Source organism: Miniopterus schreibersii (genome assembly GCF_964146895.1).
Source record: "Miniopterus schreibersii genome assembly, chromosome: 8".
Classification (NCBI taxonomy): Eukaryota; Metazoa; Chordata; class Mammalia; order Chiroptera; family Miniopteridae; genus Miniopterus; species Miniopterus schreibersii.
This window is the reverse complement of record NC_138109.1, coordinates 7,269,578-7,286,833: the sequence shown is the minus strand read 5'-3', so window position 1 is coordinate 7,286,833 and position 17,256 is coordinate 7,269,578. Positions and strand designations below refer to the sequence as shown.

Genomic DNA, 17,256 nt, shown 5'->3' with positions numbered 1-17,256 from the left:
GAAGTGGCGGCAGGCCGGGCAGTGGCGAGGAGAGGGCAGAGGGCTGCTGGGCACGTTCGGGGAGATGCAGTTACTCTGGGTTGGGAAGAACAGGGGAAGCTGCAAGGGCAACGTGGCCTTGGAGCTGGGCTGTGAGCAGGTGGAATGGGGACTTGCCGAGAGTGCAGGAATTCCCAGCCTTGGGGACAGAGTGGGCGGAGCAGACAGACAGAGTAGGTTGAGTGGTCCCCAGGACTGAGCCAGGGGGTGCGAGGAGGGAACGTGGGCGGCAGAGACAGAAGGTGGATCTGGCCAACTGTGGAGGCTTTTGGTATGAGGAGTGGGTGCATTCACGGGAAATGAGCCATGGAAGGTTAGCAGTGGGCAGCGCCCCCGGAGCTGGGACTGGGGAAACAACTCTGACAGTCAGATGGGCAGGGCTGGTGTCAAGGCAGAAAGACCAGCCAGGAGGCCTGTGCCAGGTACGTGGGTCGGGCAGTGAGGACCAGACTGGGGCAGTGGCCTCAGGGACAGAGAGAAGAGCCTCAGGGAGCCAGGGCCCTGAGATCACTGTCTCCCAGCTCTGTGGCTCAGCTCTGCCCCCAACTGGCAGGTGCGAGTCTAGGTCTCTAAGCACCACACCCTGACATGCCCAGAGGAAGCTGGAGGAGGCCCAGGTCTCTCCCTCACATCATCTGAAGAGGGCTGGGGTCCCCTGGGCCACAGTCCCTTGCCCCCCTGGTGCCCTCAGCATTTTCCAGGAGAAGAGGACATTTTGAGGAGGCATCAGAGTTGGTGAGCTCGCCCTCCTCTGCCCTGGCAAGGGGCTGGCACTCGACAGCCCAGCCGTGTGGCTCCAGCCAGCGGTCTCAGGATGGGGGGAGCAGAAACCAGATCCTAGTCAGTGTTGGTGTTCACAATGCCAAGCCCCGCTGGTTTGGGGGGCAAGGCAGGGTTGCCTGCAAGGGCGCAGGCTCCGGGAAAGGGGCGGGCCTGCTGCAGCAGCTCTGCAGAGGAGGTGGCCCCCAATCTGCCTCTGCCGTTAGGACAGCAGGTTCCGTGATTACCAAGGAGGCTTACAGGTTATCAGTGAGCTCCAGGAGCCGCTGGAGAAAGAAAGAAGATAAAGAGGGATTTAAAAAGAAAATAACCAAAAGAAAAACTGTAATTTCTAATCCAAACCTAGCCCTGCAGTGGCTTTGTTAACCCCCAGTCACTCTTTGAAGACGTAAACTGTTGAGTGCTACAATTACTTCTGTGATTACACTTTATCTTGTCCTACCAAGGTATTAAAGAGGAACTGGGGAACACATTAAAAAAACATACAGCCCAATTTAATCATGATTCCCTCTAAAACAATTGCTGGGATCTCACCGTTACAGTTGCCAGAGCATAAAAGTCGTCTAGATGCTCGATGGGCCAGCGCAGTTCATCCTCTGCTGCCTCCAGTCGGCCTGTTCGTCAGTCAAGGGAGAGCTTTGGGGTTTATGTCTTTAACAGGATTCAGCCGAGGGGCTCCCCAGATGCTCCCACAGAGCAGAGGGAGGGTGGCCCAGGTCCCAGCCTCGCAGCTTTCCCTGCTCAGAGCGCCTTCCCGGGGAAGATGCTCACGACCACCCGCCGGGAAGATGCGGAACAGAGAGCACGAGCTCTGCGAGCCGAGCGCAGGGCCCCTTTCCAGCCACCGAGGATCCCACGGCCTGTTCACGGTCAAGGTTATGAAGGAGGACACTGGCCGGGAAGCTGGCTCATTGTGGTGCCACGTTGGATGGACAGCAACCGGCTCTGCCCTTCTGCACGTTCTCTCTGCAAAGCAAGGGAGTTGCAGCCATTTGTTTCCGGGCAGTTCTGAGCCCTGGGAGGGGGCACAGCTGGGAAGCCAGTGGGGGGGCGGGGGGGGAGCAGGTGAATCCCGCACATTCAGAGCTCCTTGGACTCATGCACGCCTGAATTATAGAATATGTTTCGAGAAATGGAGTGTTGTTTTCTTCCAGCACTTGAGAGGTAGCTAAGGAGTGTCTCAGGGATCCTGTTCCCATAATTGGACAGGAATGGCTGCTGCTGAGCTCAGCAGGACCCCCCCAATGGCCTGAGTGTCCTTTGGAGCAAAAGCTGCGACCTCGATCTCTGCAGAGCCGAGAGGGGCTTCTGCCTTAAAGAATGACTACCCCCCCCCCCAAAAAAAATGAGCAGTGTCTGAATCCATTTGGTTTTGTCCCACGGACAAGTTCTGTAAGATCTAGGGGGAACTTGGCCTGAGGAGTCAGTCAGGATAATAACTGGCCATTTCGAAGATGTAGTGTACATCAGTGCCAACAGTTCATCTCATGGGGTCTTCATAACAACCTCGTAGGGTAGGTACTAATATTCTGTCCATTTTATAGCTGAGGAAATGGAGGCACAGAGATGGGCTGGTGCCAGACACAAACCCAGGCAGCTGTCTCCAGAGCACGGCCGTGGACCACCCTGCCTCACAGCCACCTTTACCATCAGGCAGACCTGGGTTCAAGGGCCGGGCTTTGGTGGGCTACTTAATACTTTTCTCTTAATGTTTCTTGTGTGCAGAGTAGAGATAACCACTCCTGCCTCATGTTGTGCGGATGAAACAAGCTAAGTCCTGGGAAGCACTTAGTACCCAGCACGGGGCATACAGGGGCTGGATAAAGGGTAGTTATCCGTAATCATTGTGGCTGTTATCGAAGTAACCAGAGCAGAGTCTGAATTGAATGGTGGGGGGGATACTGGCTTAGCAAAAGGAACACCTATGATCTGTTTATGATTTAAGGCTCCTGCTTGATGCAACAGAAAATCCAGCTTGAACTGGCCTCGGGATAAGAGGCAATTGGACAGTTCACGTTAACTGGGAAGTCCCGAGGTGGACCGGCCTGAGGCGTGACTGGATCCAAGAGCTCAGTCAGGAGCATGGGGGCTTCGTGTCTTATTCCCTGGGTTCTGCCTTTTCCGTGCTGGCTTCATTCTTGGATTCCACATGCTGGCAAGAGATGGCTTCTAGGAGACTAGGCATCAGCATCCCAGGTTCAAGTGCAGCAGGAAACATCACCCCTGCCTTCCAGGGGCCCTGGCCATGTCCAGGGATTAGCTCTGATTGTCTCTGGTTGAAACTCATGCCAATCACCGTGGCCCAGAGAATGCGGTGCTCCGATTGGCTAGCCTGAGTCACATGCTCCACCCCTAGACTGAGTCAGGAAGAGGTGTTGTTCCCTAAAGAACATCTGGATACTCTCATCACAAGAACACCAAATGCACTAGAATCCTGCCCAGCTTGCCTCCCATTAGCCATGTGGCCGTGAGCCGGTCACGTGGCACCTCTCAGTCAGAGGAGACTCACGTAGCCCATGGGGACGGTGGTACATGCCCAGCTTCCTCCAGAGCTATTTCGAGGAGCAGATGGACAGGAAAGGCTCCAGAGCACATCAGTCACTCTGGAGATGCCTGGGTGACTCATTGGTGCCATTGTCATCTGATGCGGTCGACTCACTGCCTAATAGGGCACAGTTCTGAGTGGGCACACCAGCTCCGGCGGGGCCTCTTTGAGGCTGGTGAGAAAGGGGTCACGTGGCCCAAGTGAGCAGGGAGGCTGTGTGGCCTGTGGATTTGGTTCCCAGGAGGAAAAGGAAGGCTGAGGAGTGGAGTCTGCCGCCTTCTAGACCTGCTCGCCCGGCGTCTGTGCGGCCAGCCCTGGCTGCCACCCCCCAGCCCCTGCTGGGCCAGGGCTGCATGCCTGAGCAGAGCCCCTTCCCTAGAATTCTGTAGCCAGGGAAAGGCCCAAGGTTTCTTATCTCAGGGCTGGTGGAAGCAACTCTCGCAGTGACTTCTAAATAACAAATGAGTTCAAGGTGAGAGCAGGAGACAGACCAATAATCTCATCCACACTCTGGCCCCACCAGCTGCAGGGTGGTAGCTGTCTGTGTCCCGGTAAGTGCCTGGCAAACAGGACACCAGGGGCAGACACCGAACACCCAGCCGACCCTCCCAGCCCTGGATCCCACCCTGGTGGGGGCACCAAGCATCGTGGTGCCTCCTGGATCTGGGTCCCAGAAAGAGATGACCCCGACATCCTGATCTCTTTCTGTAACTCCTTAGGGACCAGCCATCCAGAAACTAATGCCACCCATTTTAAAAATCTCTCTCTGTTTTTCAGCCTGTGTCTCCCATGGGATAATGAGTCTCATCCGTTAGCTGCCCGATGTGCAGAGTTTATTTGTGCTAAAATTACCTCCCTGAGCTCCAAAGGGGACCCTTATTCTTAGCATTCGGGGGTCCGGAGGAAAAAGCACGTTCACCTCCTTTCCCCCTTTCTGACCTAAAAGACTTGAATTGCATTTCCCCTTGGCTATTTCTTTCTGCCAAAACCAATCCTACCTCAGCTTTCCCATGGCCACCCGCCTCTCCTGACCGCCCCTCCCCCGCCCGTCTTCATTGATCCAGGTCTCGGTTTGCAATGAAGAGCCTTCGCTGCTCCATTTGCAGGTCCCGGGTGCGCCCAGTTCTCCAGGCGAGGGTCTTTCTAGTCCCACTCACGGCTCTGGACAGGGGCTTCCATGAACCCAGGGGTCTTCCTGGGCTTGCGGCCCGGCACTTGGGTCCACCAGCCCCCGAGAACAGTGTGCTCCTCTCTTCCCAAGCACACTGCCTTGCACTTCACCCACAGCAGGGTCCTTCTCCACCCACTAATACGACCTCATGAGACCCTCTCCTGACCAGTCGCAAATGACCTGGCACTTCATTGCTTATAAAAGTTTAGTGTCATCTGCAAACATGGAGATTTTATTGGGCGTTTCTTCCCCCTGATCACTTAGAACAATTATAAATAAGGCAAGGCCTGGCCCTGAGCCAGCGCGAATCTCGTGGCTTATATTCATCCATCCAGAAATGTGCCCACCCCACAGGCGCGGGTGGGCGGCCAGGGCTGGCTGTAGATAAGACGTTCTCCCCAGCAGCATGCGTCTAGGTGACTGGCCTTTCTGGGGCCTGGGGAAAGCCCTTCTTCAGAGGCTACCAAAAGCCTGGGCGGATGGCTCCTCTTACAGGCATCTTCATCTGCTCAGGGCGGCTGGTACTCTCCTTCCCTTCCGCATCCCCCACGTGCCCCAGATGCGGCCAGGACTGTGCCAGGCAGGATTTCCCACAGTTAGTGTGTTTTTCCTAATCACCGTGGGCAGAAGAGGGCAGAGCCGGCCAGCCCCCCAACCAGCGTGGTTCCCGGAACCCCACAACAGGTGGAAACTGTTTAACTCTATGCCCGTGAGTGGAAAATTCTGGTAATTGTGTAATAGCAGCAGCAGCAATGGCAACACTCAGCAATTACCCAGGGTTTTTCATCTTCAGACCACTTTACCACATTAGCTAATTAAGTCTCCCAGCCTCCCTCCGAAGCAGGGACGGGCTTCGGCCCAGACTCCCTCTGGTGCCCGCGCCTGCTTAATGAGGGCGTCCGGCTGAAGGGCCCTGCTGGGCACCGGCACGGAAGGGAGAGGTTGTCTGCATCGCCTGCCACGCGGGGCTGCAGCAGGGATCCCGGTACCCCACAGGGGATGCAGGCGGCTCCCAGGGAGCACGCAGCTCACAGCCGCTTTGCCTACTACTGGGGGCACCAGCCCCCCCTTTTCGTTTCTACTTTTTTCTTTCCCTTTTTGCTTTCTTAACCACCCCCAACTTTGGGGATCTGGGTTTGTGCCCCCCTCCCCTGCATCAAGGTCCTCAGTTCCTGGCTATACCCTCCACCCCATCCCACACCCCTGCCTGACCACACAGGGTGTCCTGTTGTCCCTTGCTGTGGAGACAGGACTCTGCTGTCATGGCCCTGCCCTGAGGAGCTCACAGACCAGCCCAGACATCGGGATTCCAGCCCCATCCCTGCTCCCACCAGCTCCCTGCACCCCGCAGGACCCGGCAAGCTCCCTGTACCCGTTTGCTCCGGCACAGATGCTAGCTGGGCTGCGGCTGCCCAGGGCACCAGGGCTGGACACAGAGCCCTCCATCCACCATGCAGCGAGTTCCCTCGAAGCCCCAGGGTTCCTGGTGGAGATGCGGGCGGCTCGGGGCACAGGGCTGGGTTGAATCGTGGAGTCCTGAGCAGTAAGAGTCTGCAGCCCTGGAGCATATAGCAGTATAGCACCTGAACCCTGGGTCTGCAAGGACTAAACTAAGAAACTTAGGTGGAGTGTAAAGGTGAGGGCAGGGGACACAGCTGACACTCAGAAAGTCATCTTTGCAAATAGAGGCACCCTCTCAGAGGTGTGTGCTGGGGGTACAGGCACTGCCCTGCTCCCCAAGGGGTGTCCAGGACACGGCGGTGATATCTGGCAGTCAGCACACAGGAGCCCACGAAGCTCCCCTTCCCATCTGTGCCCAGGGAAGAGAGAATAGGAGGGAGGCCGCAGCCTGCAGGGCCGGCACATCCTCAGACCTGAGCAGCCAGGCCACCCACCCTGGCCTTGGGGGGGGGGCGGCACAATTCTTTCCTTTCCATTTCCCTGGGCCTGCCTGACCCTCCCCCTGTCTGCTGGCAGCCATCAGCAGGGCACAGAGGGAATAGAACTGAGCCTGCCAGGGCTCCATGATGGGCCTCTTTGCCAATGGGCACAGCGACCCATTTCATGCCTTAATCCAGAGCAGAGGAGAGGGGCCAGGCTGCCCGGGCAGCTGGAGCACGGGCCAGAGGATCCTCTGTGCCTTACGGTGCAGTGAGGCCCGCAGCCCTGAGCCTGGTAGCATTCACCCTTCCCTGGCACATCCTGCCTTTCTCTCTGCCCGCTTCGCGCTCCGTTTATGGGCGCCTCCCCATAGCTGCAGCACCCGGGTACCGGGAAGGCTCTGCCTCTGAAGACGAGGTGCGCGGGGCTTCCAGAACCTGCAGAAATGGTGCTAACAGGCCAAGTGCAGTAGGAGCGCGGCTCCCGGTGCGAACAGCGCCGGTTTCCGCTCCACTCCCCCCTCCGGGCCCCAGCGGCAAGCGGGGAGGTGTGTGGCACCATTACACGCTATTATGACTTTCTGGGTAACGTATACATTTGCACCACCGCACGGCCCCGCGCCTTCATTTTTCATGAGAACTGGCACGAGATTAATGACGGGGCAGAGGAAACGGAACACCGTGCCGCTCTGATTTATTGACCACTTAGCGCTGATGAGGCTGCAAACAAGAGTCAAACAGATGTTGCAGCTGCATTTTTCTTTATCAAAACCAACAGCTTTTTGCATTTTAACCACTTCTTGCACTGCTGTCCCGCTCACCCCTCAGGAGGGGTGCTGCCTCTGGGTCTCGTCCTTTCCAGCAGAGGCGGAGGACTGGGGCTGTGGGACCCCCAACACCCGCTACCCTGAGCCCACCCTGACAGTGGCCAAGAGGAAGACGTGAGGTCCCCCATACTCTTGCTCCGGGTGACTTGGGTCCCCACCGTGGGTCTCTGCTAAAGAGCACGCCGCTGCACCTTCACCCAATCCCAGGGCCTGTTGTACACACCCCGGGTGGGCTCAGCATGTGGAGGCACAGGGCCCAGCTTCCCCCTGCAAACTGGAATGCCTCCCCCCTCCACCTTGAACTAGGGACGTACTACTGAACACCATCCAAGTCGGCAAGGTCGGTAGCCTGGCATGTGGGTGCCAACCGCCAGCCAGGCCCATCCTGCGCCCCTTCCTGACTCACCTCCCTCCCAGCAAGGCCAAGGCCAGTTGACCATCTCCCCCATCTTAAGGAGCAGACACTGAGGCTTGGCCAGAGTGGAACACCCACCCCTACACCTCCCCCCGCCCCCCTTAGAAGCCAGAAGCCACAGGAGCTGTGGGATCTCTCTCCAGGTTGGAAGTCAGAGTGAGCTCTCTGGCAGAAAGCTTGGCACCCACCACCTCAGTCTCTGCGCCACCCCACCCACCCACCCATGGCTGCCACCAGGCTGGGCTTCCATCTCTCTGCTGTGCCTTTGTCTGTTTCCCTCTCGCCCCCTTCCTCCCTCCTCTCCCTCCGGCCCCGGCCCTGGCCTGAGGTTTAGGCCTCCAGGTCTGGCTTCTGCCCTGGGAGCTCACCCTGCTTCTCCCTGGCTGGGGCTCTGCTAGGAGAGCCCGTGGGAGCGGTCAGGAGACTTGGCACAGTCCCGCCCCACCCGCCGCTTTCCTGGCGTGCTGGGCCCCGCTCGCCCAGCCCGGAGGGTCTGAAATCTGTGGTGTTTGTAGCAGGATTAGTCCGGATCACTTGACCGTGATTGGCACCCCGGGCCACCACCCCTGCTGCCTACCCCAGCCCCTGAACACCCACACAGTAGTTGCCACCCTCTCGGAGGAGTGGAGCGAGTTGCCCGGCCTTGTTCAAAGCGGTCTCCCTTCCTCGGCTCCCGCCACCTGTCGTTAAGATTAAATTGCCAGGCAGTCGCTCTGAGCCCCCCGTCCCGCCTGGCCAGTTGTTCATCAGCCTGCTCTCCCCGATCTTCACATGCTCAGCCTTAGAGATGGGAGGCTGCCCTGGCCCCCAGGTCTCGCCGCGGGGACTCCCGCAGCCTGGGATACCCTGGTGAGGGAAGGACAAGCCTGCACTTGAGGGGAGACAAATCCCCCGCCCTGGCCTCTCCCTCAGCCCCAGTCTTTCCAGAAGAAAGCCCCACCCGGGTGGGGGATGCTTGTGTGTGGACAGTGCACCCTATCAGGGCAGAGGCTTCCCTAGGAGTCACGGTCAACTGAAAGCAGCTCAAATGCTGGGTGAGCCTCCAGCCAGGCCAGGGACGGGGCCCGGGGGGAGGGGGCAATTCTTGGGCATCTGAAACCCCCCTGCCCAGAGCCCCAGGGCACTGGCAAGGGCTCCTGTTTTCCAGTAACTACTGAAAGTGTTTCCTTTGGCTTTGAACTCTATCTGTGATTCCCAAACTGTGTTCTAGGGAACACTAAGGTCCCCAGAGGTGCTCAGGTTCGTGGTCAAATAAGCCTGGAAAGCTTTCCTGCACACATGGAGATCCTCCTGCGCAGGGTGCTATCGAGGCTCTGACAAGTCCTGCAGTAAAGGAACTGGTTAACTTTGGCTGCACGTTTGCTCTGCGGAACATTCTTAACCTCTCCTGTGCCTTTGGGTGTAAGGGTCCTCTGCTTGTCCTCCTTACTCCCATCTGTCCCCATGGGTCAGGTAAAAGACTCTGTCTGGAAACTGTGTGTTAGGAGACAACTGAGTTGGGCTCCCGGGAGGTGTCTTCCCAGCATCATCAGCCAATGAGTCTCCTGCCTGAAGGTCCTGGCAGCCTGGACTAGGTTGATCAGCAAATTCAAACCTCAAATTTCCAGACAGAAAGCTGAGGTGGAGACGGCTTACGGGACCTGCTGAGCCTTCCTTGAAGGGGCTGAGGGCTCCTGGGCCCCCTCAGGTGCTGGGGCAGACACCTCCTCACATGCCACTCCTTCCCTCCTGTCTGTCAGTCTCCCAGGAAGACATACCTGGTGGGAGGGGGCAGGATCCTGAGAGCTGAATCAGCAGGGAGGAGACAGCTGCCCGAAACCCACCCCCCCAGGTCAGCGCCCTGGGCCCGCTGGTTGGCCTGGGCCCTGGGGCAGCTGGCTGTCACCCGTCCTCAGCATTCAGCAGGTGGGACAGAGCGCCTGCTTCATGCCAGCCCTGGGCTCAGGGAACCTGCGTGGACAGACAGAACACGGCCGGGGAGCTCATGCTCTGGGTGGGAACACGGCCAGACAAGCAGGAATGGCTCAGAAGAGAGAGATGGCGATGCGACGAGCGCTGTTGGGAAAGCAAAGGGGCGGCGCAGAGCAGGGCCGGCGCGGGGCAGGGGGGGCGCTGTTTGAGAGATGGCCGAGTGAGGTGACCGTGGGAGGTGGCATTGAGACAGACCGGCGCGGGGCTCCCCACAGCAGCCTCCTGAGGGTTTGTTCCCTTCACAGATGAGGAGCTGGAGGCACCAAAAGGAGAGAATGGGGCCGCCTTGTCCATAGCTCTTTCCGGAAGGTTCTGGAACTTCTCTGAGATTTCCCCTCTACAGCCCCAGAACACCCCACTGGGCTCCCTCCCCCAGGCCTTTAACACCAGGCCAGGCTGCCCGGACTTTCAGGGGGGTCATCCTCAAGGGTCAAGTTCCAGCAGCTTCATGGAAATTCTGTAGCACAGGGAGGAACCGGTGGACAAGTTCTTGTCCAAGCCCCACCCACAAGGCCTGTCCTGGGTGGTGAACCCCACAGAAGACGAGGCGAGCTGGCTCCACAGCCGTCCACAGTCGAGACTCTGGAGTCCTGGTGGGTCTCCCGGGCGGTGTCCCGGCCATGTCCCCCGAGCTGGGCTCCACCCTAGCCTCCCTGCCACCTGCCCCGCCCGGCCAACAGAGCAGCACTCGGGGGATCTAACGGTGTTATGAGCGCTCCGGGAAACTGATAAAACACCGGGACTCTATGGCTGATGTATTTTTCTTCCAAAAACAACCAATAAAACGTACAGCTAGTGAATGAGATTGAAACATTGCCAAGAAGCGATGTCTGCCCCAAATTTCCAAAAACACCTCGATCACTCTGTGTCTTAAAACCAGCCCCAAGCCAGGAAGTTGGTACTTAAAATTCAGCCGGGGATTCTGAGCTGCAGGGACTACAGCCGGGGATGGAATCTGTGGTTAGGACAGAAACTGTGAAGCTGCCTGCTTCTGCCTTTCCTAATCCCAGACCGAGTCCTCTTGAACCTGCAGGGGCTGGGACTTCCTCCCAGTTGTATCAGGGCTGCTAAGAGGCACAAGGCCCAGAGCGGGGCTCCGAGAAGGGGCCTGGTCCCTGATTCAGAAGGACCAGTGGAGGATTGGAACCTCTAAGTCAGTTCTAGATGTGGGGCCCCGACCGCTTGGTCTGTGAACCCCTAACAGGTGGTGTTGCTGTGCGTTGGGGCATTTTCAGGGCTGGGGGATGAGATAGCACAGCCTTCGTTGAATTCTCAGAGGCCTCAGACCCAGAAAAAGTTGGAGCCCACCTTGCCTCTCAGTCTCCTAGCAGTGCCATGTTCAGAAAGGCTGCCTGCCCTTCATGGGCCAGAAAACCAGAGCCAGATGTCAGCTGCACACAGTCTGGGAAGGGGAAGGACGGAAGGTCCAAAGTCAACCTAATTCAGTTCCACTAATGTGAAATGAGTGGTGGTCATCGCCGGATGCTGTGATAGCTCCGGGCGTTGCCCCTGAGGTTGAGGGGATACAGGAGGCATACAGACTATTAAAATGTGAAACCTATCTCCATCCTGCTGTGGTAGAGATACAGAGGGTGAGGTATCCGGGAATGCTTCCTGGAGGAGGGGGCGAGCCTTGTGCTTGTCCTCAAAAAATAGATGGAGGCTGGTTATGCAGAAACAGAGCTGGTCTCTGAAGGAAGGGACAGAACTTTCTGGAATAGGAGAGTTTGGGGTGCTCTAGTGCAGGTATTCCTGGTTTGGGGGTTTCAGTGCATGGTGAAGGCGACCCTTGGCTCCCAAGCCCCTTCCTGTCCTACCGCCTTGGTCTCCCACAGCCTTTGCCAGGCGCTCCGTGGGGCTGTGGGGCAGGAAGCTGCAGGTCTTTCCTCTCCCAGGCGGCTGACATCCCAGTGCCCTCCTGCAGGCCCAGCTCCTGCTCCAGGAGCTAGGATCAGAGGGAGCCTTGGGGGGCCTGCTGGCCCAGCAGCCCTTTGATCCTTCCTCTGTCTTGCTCAGCATCTGGTGCTGCCACCCGGCCAGGCACAGGCTCAAGCAGGAGCCCCCATCAAAACGCAGCCTCCGTGAGGCCGTGTGCAGGTCACAGGAAGACCACAGGGCGGGGACTCAGGTGTACCCTTCAGGTCTCCTGGGCCACCTCCATCATGGGCACATAGCACAGATGCTGTGAATTTGAGGTGGGAAAGCACTGAGATCAAGCAAAAAGAGGCCACCAGGTGTCCTGGCAGGACCTGAATTTGGAGTCAGGACCCTGGCTTCAGGCCCAAACTCTGTCCCTCGCAAGACACACAGCTTCTGGCAAGTCACACCTCCTCTGTGTTCAGTCCCCTCCGTGTAGCCAGAGGGCGCCCTGCCCTGCCCTGCCCTGGGCACTAAACAAAATAGTGGCTGGAGGTGCTTTGAGAGAACCCAGTGCGGCCGGTGTCAGGGATCATCTTCATTAAGGAGCGTGATTACCACCATCCAGAAACGCTGCCGCTAAGGAGAAGGCTCCTGGCCGTGTTGATTTAATTTCCTGGTTAACTGAGCATTGGCAAGAAAAAACCCTATGTTACAACCCTTATTGAAAATCTTTTTAAATTCCACCCGTTGACTTTTCTCGCACTGGTCACATGTCGTCTTGAGTCTATTTATTAACGCATCGATCGACTCACACATTCATTTATTACACCTGCTCTGACCATATCCCAAAAGCTGGCTGCAGACCCAGATCCTCCAGGCTGGGGTCCTCATGCCCACCAGGGCCTCGTGGTCAGTGCCAAGCAGGAAAAGCAGAGGATACAGCTCTGGGAAAAGAGCACAAGAAGGGACCTTCCAAGTGGCTTTTTCTGTAGTTTCCTGGCACATCTCGATATATTGTCACAAGTTTCCTTGTGGTTCAAGAAATACCTTCTGATTGGGGTAGAAGGACTTTTTGGGGGCTTTCAGCTGTGTTCTAAAGTGACATGATTGCTTTTTACCAAATATGTCGGGCCTGATGTGGCCAAAAACCAGCCTTGCCTTCCAGGGACCACGAAAAGCCCCAGAGGGCACTGAGCTCTTTGCGTTGAAGCTGACACCCCCACAGAAGCCCCTCGGCGTGTCACTGTCAGAGCTGGTGCTGGACAGAAAGGGACCGTGGGCATTTTGAATTGAGTCTGCTGGGAAGAGGCTGACCCCTTTCAATAGAACCATTTGGGCACAAACGGTGCCTTCAGAGTCTCCCCACCGAGAGTTCTTTCCATTCTGAAACCCCAGCGAGGTTTCTGAGGCCAAGTTCCCAGAGGTTGAGCGACAGCTGCCTCCTGCATGACACTTGGAAGGAACTTGATGAGGGGCCTTTTTGCAGGGGCAGAGGGACACCCACCCTTAGACGCAGGACGCCTTAAACCCTAGGGACTCCCTCTTCCCTTGGGAAGGGCGGTGATTCCTGTCTCGGGGACGTCAGCGAGCTGTGGCGAGGACGTGTGTGGAGCACAGGACAGGCGGGGGCCCTGGGTGACTGCGGGCATCAGGTCCTAAGGTCCTAGGGTCCGGGAGGTGGGGCTAGAGGTGCGTTTGACCTCGCAGGTGGTCCTTCGTTACACAGGAATCACACCACGTACAGAGCGGCGGTTCTTACCTGGGTGCAGTCCCGCCCCCCAGGGGACATTGGGCAATGTCTGGAGACATTTCTAGCTGTCACCGTAGGCTGGGGTGTGATGGCATCAGGCAGGTAGATGCCAGGACTGCTGCTAGACACAGGGTGGCCCCCACAGAGAACGATCTGGCCCCACATCGGGGCCCGGAGGTTGAGAAGGCCCGGCGTGCGGACCCGCGGCCTGTCTGTACCTGCGGGGGGGACCCTGGGTGCGCCCCATGCCACCCTCATGCTGCCAGTCTGTCTCTGTGCTCTCCCCCCAGAACCCCGACATCGTCCTGGTGCACTATCTCAACGTCCCGGCCATCGAGGACTGCGGCAAGCCCTGCGGCCCCATCCTCTGCTCCATCAACACCGACAAGAAGGAGTGGGCGAAATGGACCAAGGAGGAGCTCATCGGGCAGCTGAAGCCCATGTGTGAGTAGGCCGCCGCCAGCCGGGTCCTGCCCATCCCGCTGGGAGCCCCTCCACTCGGCGACAGTGACGCAGAGAACTAGCTTTGATGAGGTCACCCCACCCCCTTTCACTTGACCCTCACGCACGCTCCCTACATGACAGGCAGGGCACAGAACGTTGGGCCCATGTTACAGGTGAGAAAAGTGAGGTTCAGAGGCACAGAGCAACACGAGGGAGGAGCAGAGCCAAGAGAATGGGGACAGCTGTCTCCTGGGTGGCAGACAGGAGAACGGTGGCAGTCGGGGAGGAAAAGGCCCGTGAGGCCCAGGAGGGCTGGCTGAGGCTGGCTGCCTCCTGCCCTCGGCCCATCTGCTCCTGGACATGAGGCCTCGGCTCCCAGACCAGGTGGCACATGGACAATGATAATCGAGCTGGATTTCATTTTGTCAGCAAAGGGATGCTCTCTGAAGCATCTGTCAGGTGCAAATCACCGAATGCAAAGCTCCGAGTGAGTCCAGAAAGCCATGCCTCATGACAGGACCTCAGAGATCGGGTCAGTGGGTCCCTCGGAGCCTGTGCCACCCTCGGAAGTGGGGCTGCAGGGAAGAAGCCATTGGGCACCATATACAGGGAGCAACTGAAATGTCCTTCCCTGGAAGGAGTGAGTGTCCCGTCTCTGGGAGTGTCCAAGTTGAGGTCAAGTGGCACCTGCAGTAACCAGCTCATCTTGAGAGTCCCTCAGTGCTCAGATTGGGGGATGGCCCCTAGTCCCGAGACTGGGGGTGGGGATGGGGGTCAGGAGGGACAAAAGGGTCTGTATGGGGAGGGAGGCCGACAGTGCAGCTGGCCCACGGGCTGGACTCCAAGGTGGAGCTCACTCTCATGTCACCCTCCTGAGCCAAGTGCCCACGGGAGGCTCCGGCCAGCTTGCCCCTGCTGCTGCTGCTGCTGCCACCAGGAACCTAGACCCAGGTGGCCCAGGGGCCTTCTGGGCTCAGGCTGTGTCACCTCCCAATGAGCAAGGGGATTAAGCTCCATGAACTCCAAGGGGTGGAAACCAGGCCTCTGACACTTACCTGGAGGGACCTGAAGGCCTGTTCAAAAGCCTGCAGTGCATTGAGATTATGTAAAACTACAACAAACTCCCCATAAATCTCATAACCCTGGGCTCTCCGGAGCGGGGGTGAGGAGCAAGCGGCACAGACACGCAGGACGCACGTGTGAGCGTGGGTCTGGTCAGACGCGTACAGCCTGGAAGCGCGGCCCAGGGAGTTGGGCTGCAGTCGACGCTCTCGGTGCCGAGCAGGCCGGGAACACGCAGGGCACGGCCGGCGTGTTCGGGGAAAGCGGAGGTGCTGGGAGCCAGGAAGGCATCAGATTTGGTTCCAGAAGCAGGCGTGCCACCCAGCGCCGGAGCCAAACACATTAGCTTCATCACATTTTCACATAAATCACATCCCTTCAAAGACTTCACAGTTTGATTTCCTGATGTTTCCCAATTTCTCTGCCCTACAGCAGAGTTGTCAGTGGTTTAATCAAAACGTTGTGCTTATCGGTGGTGAAGGGAAGCTCGGATCCACAGCCTTTGTCTCACCTGCCGCAGGATGGGGGCTGGTTGTGCTTCAGCTTTGGGGTCTCACAAACACCACCGAGTGAGCCGGATGGATCCGAGAACCCCAGCTTGATTCTTGCATCTGTGCCCTTTGGTCCCATGGGGGCTTCCCTTCAACCTGCAATCTGAGGGATGCCTCTGCCAGATTAAAAAAAGAAACAGAGAAAATGTGATATCTGATTGGAATTCCCCATATGTTTCCAAAATGCTCTTTTGTAATCCCTTCTGTGGTAGTTAGAACATGGGTCCTGCTGCTGTGACAAAGACCAAAAGACTGGTGGCTTAAATAAAATAGAAGGCTCCTTCTCTCTCAAGTGGCAGCTCAAGGTTGGTATGGCAGGCCCCGTGTCAGGGATCAGCCCTCTGGGCTCCTTCCAGCTGGTTGCTCTGCCATTCCTCGGGGGTTGCCCTCTTTTACGTGGTCCAAGATGGCTGTTCGAGCTCCAGCCATCACATCTGCATTCCAACCAGCAGAAGCGGAGACAAGAAAGTAGAGGGCAATCATTTTCCCTTTAAGGACAGGACCCAGCTGTTGCACACACTTCTATTCGTATGTCGTTGGTCAGAATATGGTTACCCCTGGTTGCAAGGGAGTCCGGGAGGTGTGGTATTTTGCTGAGCACGACCATCCTAGCATACGTTGGGGAGTAGGACTCTGCGTGTGACTCACTCGGGGCTAAGCAGAGCTGAGCTCAAGCTGGGCGCCCCTGTAGGACCTCAGCTGAGAACTGCTCATCTCGGCTCAAGGCCTGAGGGTGACGGGCTCGGCTCCCGCCTGAGGGTTGGGGTTTGTAGAATCTAAGTGAACCTGACCTAAAGCACAGCGTGTCTCACCCTGGAGATTCCGGGGTCTGTTCCAGTGCAGCTGCTCTGAGCAGGCACCAGCCTTGGGCCCAGCAAACTGCCAAAGCGTGAGAGAGGGGCTGGGCAGGTGAGGTCCTCTCTTCCCAGAGTGCCAGGCTGGGTCCCGCCAGCCTGGTGGGAAACTTGCTCAGTGACCACGGTGGTTCTAAGCCACTGTGCCAGGACTTTCCACCCTAGGCTGTATTTAAGCCAGCAGGGAGCCCGGTGGGACCGGTTCCCTTGGAGTGGACCCGCTCCTCTGAGCGCCCGTGGCTTTCTGCCCTGCCCTGCTCCTTGGCAGCCCGGGAGGGGACGGCATGCCAGCCCACTTCCCAGCTAGCAGTCGGTGAGCTTGTGTCGTCCAGAGCGAAGGGTGAGGGCTTGAGTTTTAAGCTGTGTTCACTGCCCTTCCCCAAGAAGTGATCCTGCCCTGGGTGTCCCCATTCTAGCCAACCAGATGGCCCTGCATCGCCGAACTAGACCAGGGTCTCCCACAGCTCACATGGCCCAGCGGTCATCAGGGAGCCCACCAGTTAGTCACCTCTGGCCTCTGCTCTGACAGCCTTCCCCGGAGCCCTGTGGCTGTATCTCCTGGGTCCCAAGACCCCTGCGGTGGTGTCCTCGGCCGCACTGGGTGGGCCAAGCAGGAGGGCTGGCTGGGGAGCCTGCACAGCCCAGGGTCTGCTCCCACACGTTTCCACATGGATGCTCGCCCACACATGCGCACAACACGAATGCACCCACACTCACCCAGAGGCCTCCCCAGTGCCTGGGAGCAAAGACCAGCGGGGCTCAGTGCTCAGGTGGGGAGGCAGGTGCTGTCTGGACCAGAGCAAGTGCCTGACAGTCCCCCCTGAAAAGTGGATAAATGAGCTCGAGGGGCAGTGAGGACGAGGCCTTCCAGGCAGTGGCCTGTAAGTGCAGTAGGTGGCCCTGCACAAGTCACCCGACCTCTCTGAGCCTCACTGTCCTCCTTGGGGGAAGTGGCCTTACCCGTGGCCCCATGGCTGTCAAATGACATCATGAACACAAAGCACACAGGTGTTGGGGCTGCAGCGGCCCAGCCGCATGCATTCAGGGAAGTCATCCAGAGCCAGAAAGCCGGCCCTTTTTCTTGAGGTTGAGCTGTGCCAAGCTCTG

The 17,256-nt window shown here is 58.0% G+C and overlaps 1 protein-coding gene across 1 annotated transcript in view; it reads left to right on the top strand.

Moving 5' to 3' along the window:
* Positions 1–17,256, top strand: part of LOC308560071 (calmodulin-binding transcription activator 1) — a 618,909-nt gene that overhangs the window by 510,173 nt on the left and 91,480 nt on the right. Inside the window, exon 5 of the mRNA XM_081143617.1 lies at positions 13,529–13,682. Coding sequence (XP_080999743.1) covers positions 13,529–13,682 — 154 coding nt within the window. The remainder of the gene's footprint in view (positions 1–13,528; positions 13,683–17,256) is intronic.